The sequence below is a fragment of the Phyllobates terribilis genome, unplaced genomic scaffold (assembly GCF_046119375.1).
Source record: "Phyllobates terribilis strain yellow unplaced genomic scaffold, ASM4611937v1 Scaffold_11__3_contigs__length_659146591, whole genome shotgun sequence".
Classification (NCBI taxonomy): domain Eukaryota; kingdom Metazoa; phylum Chordata; class Amphibia; order Anura; family Dendrobatidae; genus Phyllobates; species Phyllobates terribilis.
Window position 1 is genome coordinate 130,269,133 of NW_027362771.1, and position 5,525 is coordinate 130,274,657.

At 37.1% G+C, this 5,525-nt stretch overlaps 1 protein-coding gene across 1 annotated transcript; it reads left to right on the plus strand.

The window, feature by feature from the left end:
• Positions 1 to 667: 667 nt before the first annotated feature.
• On the plus strand, positions 668 to 2,967 carry MYF5 (myogenic factor 5). The gene is made up of 3 exons (XM_073650676.1): positions 668 to 1,307; positions 1,810 to 1,885; positions 2,295 to 2,967. The coding sequence occupies exons 1-3, from the start codon at positions 807 to 809 to the stop codon at positions 2,486 to 2,488; spliced, it is 771 nt and encodes a 256-aa protein (XP_073506777.1). The 5' UTR covers positions 668 to 806; the 3' UTR covers positions 2,489 to 2,967.
• The last annotated feature ends 2,558 nt before the right edge of the window (positions 2,968 to 5,525 follow it).

The window sequence follows — 5,525 nt, forward strand, 5'->3', positions numbered from 1 at the left end:
TTGGCAAAAGCCTGCTAATGGCTTCATTACCACTTTAATTACCCCTAACAGCTCCAGTGATGTGCTGCAGCTTTTGGGAGACTTGTCATTGAGCTGTGTGAACTAGCCGAGTGAACCAGGGGTGGAGATTCACAAAGCAGCTGGGACCCATCTGGAACTGTGCAAAGAAGCAGCTACTGGTGTGACACCAAACACTCCGGTTGTACATTTTATATATATATACATATATATATATATATATATATATATATATATATATAGGGTATATATATGCAATCACATAATCTGTAAATTTCAATATTCTTATAGGACATGTCCCAATATTAATCTGAAAAAAAAAGAACAGTTGACTTAGAATTCATTTACATTTATTTACATTTCATGGTGAAAATGAGAAAAATATTCGTCAGTTGAAATTCAGATTTGCAAAAATGTATTTGAAACACACACAATACTACACGATGAAGGCAACCAAATGATGTGCTTCCATGCAGATATAAAATAACCTAAAACAAACAGTAATGTGTCAAAAAGCTAATAAACTGAAACCAGACTTTGGAAAGGGAGGGTCTTCCTAGACAGCCCCAGCAGGGGGATGTTTTGGGATATGCTAATGGAAATTAGTCTCAGTGGACCAACCTCCTTTCAAGGTGATATATATATAAAGCTGGTGCTTCAATAAAGAGACACTGAGCCTAGGCTTACTAATTATTGAAGAAGTCAGCCTAAGACACTCTATAGGCATTTCCTGAGCCTATATCGCTTCACCCTGCGCAATCATCTTTTTTCTTTCGCAAGCACTAAGCATGGAGATGGTAGACAGTTGCCATTTTTCCCCATCAGAATTCTTCTATGACAGTTCCTGCATCCCTTCTCCAGAGGAGGAATTTACAGATGACTTTGAGCATGGGATGTCTGTGTATGAAGCGCACAAACAAGCCTTCCAGGAATCAGATGAAGAAGAGCATGTAAGAGCACCCACCGGTCATCACCAGGCTGGCCACTGTCTCATGTGGGCTTGCAAAGCCTGCAAAAGAAAGTCCTCAACGATGGACAGAAGAAAGGCAGCCACCATGAGGGAGAGGAGGAGGCTGAAGAAAGTTAACCAAGCATTTGAAACTTTGAAAAGATGTACCACTACAAACCCCAACCAAAGGCTGCCCAAAGTGGAAATCTTAAGAAATGCAATCAAGTACATAGAGAGCCTCCAAGACTTGCTAAGAGAACAAGTGGAGAGTTATTACAGTCTCCCAGGACAAAGCTGCTCTGAACCTAACAGCCCAGTGTCCAGCTGCTCAGATGGCATGGTAAGTGTTCTACTTAATGATATGTAGTTTGGTATTGTTCTGGTACAGTAGGTAGAGGAACTGCATTTGTAAACCGTGGAATTTATTGCAGACCAGTAGACTACAGAGACAATATGTGATACTTCTGAAGAAACATAATGAGAAGAATATTCCCATGTGAGCTTACATTTCCAGGCAGTGTAGAGTTGCCTGCTTGTTTATATCTATGACATTGTGGGAAGCTTTGGAAAAAAAAAACTCCAGTTAAATTAGTAGAGCCTCCCCCGGCCCCAATCCATTCTTCATGCTTAACATGTTACACATTTTTGTGAGATTGCAATTTAGGCATGCTGCTCATTTTACAAGAAACCTCTGAATTAGCAGCAGTTGATGTCATAAAAGAACATGGGATATATCTTCCAAATCTCTAGCTTAAGGTGTTAAGCACAGAGGGCCCCTAATGCAATGCACAGATTGGTATTTGCAGTGAACTTAAGCCATATTCTTTTTTTTTTCTTTCTAGGTGGAATGCAGCAGCCCACAATGGTCCAGAAGAAATAACAGTTTTGACAATACCTACTGCTCTGACTTATCAACATGTAAGTATTTTAGCCATACTTTGGGCTGACATTCAGATTTTTGACCACTTGAGGTTATATAATGTTTATGTGTCAATATTAATCTGAAAAGTACATTTACCTGTATTTCTATATAAGGCCACTGTAATATTGGGATGATTTCTGCTCAATGACAAACCCAGCAGCTCTGCTCTACCTGACAAAGTCAACACCGTTACATCTGTAGACATATGTCAGACAATCTAAAGATCTCCATCTGTTGTCGATTTATATGTACCAACATAATGTGTAGGGATAGAAAGTTCATCAAGAGCTGGATTGCCACACAATAGCTATACTATAGGACCTACATAAATTATTACAACTAAATGTAGACTAAAACAATGCATTTAATATGAAATTAAAAGCCATTATTTCATTTTTTTTCCAGCTTTTCCTACAAATAAACTGACCGCACTCTCCAGCCTTGACTGCTTGTCTAACATAGTGGATCGAATCGCCTCCGCTGAGCAATGTGTTCTTCCTCTTCAGGACTCCAGCTCCTCATCTCCTTCCAACAGCACTGATTCTATGCCCAGTACCCCAGACACCCCAGATTCTCGACCGGTTTACCATGTGCTCTAGATGTAGCATCTACAATGAAGATGGCCATGTGCTTGAAACTTAGACATTTCTTTGAAATCAGAGGATAACTATCCCTACATATTGGGAGCAATACATTGTACAGTATATGTATATATAAAGGACATAATTTACAGGCCTAAATTATATTTCTACATGGCTACATATCTTATTTAACTGGACTGTACTGATTCTTTCTGTGGCAATTAGTATTCTTTTTTTTTTTCTTTTTACAGACGCCAAAAATATTAAACTTCTTGTCTTTGTATTGAATTCTCATAAACTATAAATGACATATAGCGCACTTTGTCATTTAGAAGGTACAACAGACGTGTGATATCCACAAATCTTGAAATGTGTTTTGTAATAAATATTTTGCTTTGTAAGAAAACACAAGTGCATTCACTTCAAGAATGTTTTTTTTTCATTTGTATTGAGAAGTATAACTTTTACAGAAATAAAATATCTCTTGCCATTGCAAACTAACGCCCATTCTATATATCTATGGTTCTCATACATAATAATACCTGAAATACCTGTAAAAATAACCTCTAAACTAAAAATCAAGAAATAACCCGGCAAAACTATCAGGTAGTGATTAATCCCTGTGTGTGATTTGGTTCTCACAATGGTCAGAGGTAAGTTCAGGCTCTGGCAAAAAATATAGGCCACTTAGGTCCAGCGAGAGACATTTTCATATGGAGATACATTTACAGTCAATCACTTTTAACCAGGGTCTAATTTATTTGGGTTGATTCACAAATTTCCTATTAGACCTTATGGATGATATGTCCACTGTGCTTAATATTTCACAACGTTCATAATTAAAATTGTATGTGCATATGTTCTCTATAAATCGTCTCTGGACCGCAACAGTAACTTTTCTTTTGATGGCCCCCCTAAAAAACTCATTATGACATTGATAAAAATACCTACATACGCGATGCCACAGCAGATTGTGACTAATGAACACATGAACTCCAATATTGCTGCAAAATGTTAAAAATGTAAAGGTACTTAGTGTTTTTTGATCAAAAAGCACAAAAGCCATCCAAACATGTCAAGGTGACCTTTTAATATGGATGGTCTCTAACCACTAAATGTGCTACCTCCAGGGCTCAGCACCCTTATCCACCCAGCTTTCCCACATAAGGTTTTAATTGCGAGCTACGCCTGGCTTACTTTTCACTCCATATTCACATGAGGCTGTTTGGCACATAGAGAGGAAAGACATATAGTGGCTAAAGACCATCCATATTAAAAGGTCATCTTGTTGTGGTTGGCTGGCTTCTGCGCACTCTGATAAAAAAAAAAAACCTAACTAAGTACCTTTATGTTTTTAACATTTTGCAGCAGTATTAGAGTTCATGAATTCATTAGTCACAGTGTGATAATGCATCGTGTATATGTATGTTCATGAATTGGCCACATAGCGTATTTATGCACCTGTGCATTTATTTAGTACTAAAGGTGTGCGGGCCCTATTTTTTCTTTTTGTGAGCATTGAAAAAAACACTATCATAATTTTACCCCATTATGCTTCTTTGAATATGATACCCGTAAGAATCTGAAATATTCCTCACTAATGCACATTTACTAGTCATTAAATAGTTATAGCTAGAATCCTCCCTAATAGTCTAGAAAAGTCCAGCATCTAAAATGGTCAGTTTTGTGGTGATAAAATCATAAAATGAGGAAGGCTGGTATGGTCCAATATCCTACAAACATTTTAAAGTTGACATCCAGTCAAATGGTCTTCCTAAATATGATACGTCATCAAGACCCCTTTGAAATTAAAGGGTTTGTAGCAAGATAGCAATTTTGCATCGGTATGTGAGGGGTTTAAGCCCTTCAGAGCACTCTTTTAGTGGTGGGTAACCAATGATTATCTAATATGTACTGTATTTATGATATTTTCAACTATTTTTAAAAAAACAATTTTATCCACTAAAAACCTAAATTCATCTCAGACATTTGAACTGAAGGTTCTCTCCACATATCTGCACTCAAGTGTCATAGTCACAAGTGTCATTTTCAACGTTACACAACTATAAAGTAAAACTGACCTTGACAGTGGCAGAATTTTGACTACGTATTACCATATTCCACATCTCCGACGGCAGGATGAAACATCATGGTCTATTTTTTTCTGTTACAATAAGAACGCAAAGGTTCAATACTAAAAATATTGACCAAGGCAGTTGGCCTTCATGGTACCATTTCTTTGTTATCACCGGGAGTAAGATTTTTCATGACTACATATTAACACGCCTTTGCACTTTATTGTCAGGGTTAGGGTGATATAAAGGTGGTATTCCAATATTAGGAAAATAATTGAAATGGATAAAATGGGAGAGATTGATTTGAGTCTAGAAGCAAAATCTGACAATAAACATGGCCAATACTGCAGCTCCCGCTGTTGTTAACTGATAATATACGATTCCCAGTTTTATACTACTCCAAGTAGAAAGAACAGTACATCCAATAAAAAATGGAAGTAAAAAAGCCCACATGCAAAAATTTTACTGTTTATTAGTTAATCAGAAGGATAACATAATAAAATCAATTACTTAAAAAGAGTATGAGACACAGAGATCCCTTCTCCCCAGGGGACATGTACACGAACAATCAAGGAAGTATATCAAGAATAGTGCACACACATTAATGTACAGTACAGACCAAAAGTTTGGACACACCTTCTCATTTAAAGATTTTTCTGTATTTTCATTACTATGAAAATTGTACATTCACACTGAAGACATCAAAACTATGAACTAACAAATGTGGAAATATATACTTAACAAAAAAGTGTGAAACAACTGAAAATATGTCTTATATTCTAGGTTCTTCAAAGTAGCCACCTTTTGCTTTAATGACTGCTTTGCACACTCTTGGCATTCTCTTGATGAGCTTCAAGAGGTAGTCACCAGAAATGGTCTTCCAACAATTTTGAAGGAGTTCCCAGAGATGCTTAGCACTTGTTGGCCCTTTTGCCTTCACTCTGTGGTCCTGCTCACCCCAAACCATCTCGATTGGGTTC

Coding starts and splice junctions, on each gene's coding strand:
- MYF5 (XM_073650676.1), top strand. CDS start 807: ATGGAGATGGTAGACAGTTGCCATTTTTCCCCATCAGAATTCTTCTAT. Junction 1,308..1,809: donor CCAGCTGCTCAGATGGCATG/GTAAGTGTTCTA, acceptor TTTTCTTTCTAG/GTGGAATGCAGCAGCCCACA. Junction 1,886..2,294: donor CTGCTCTGACTTATCAACAT/GTAAGTATTTTA, acceptor TTTTTTTTCCAG/CTTTTCCTACAAATAAACTG.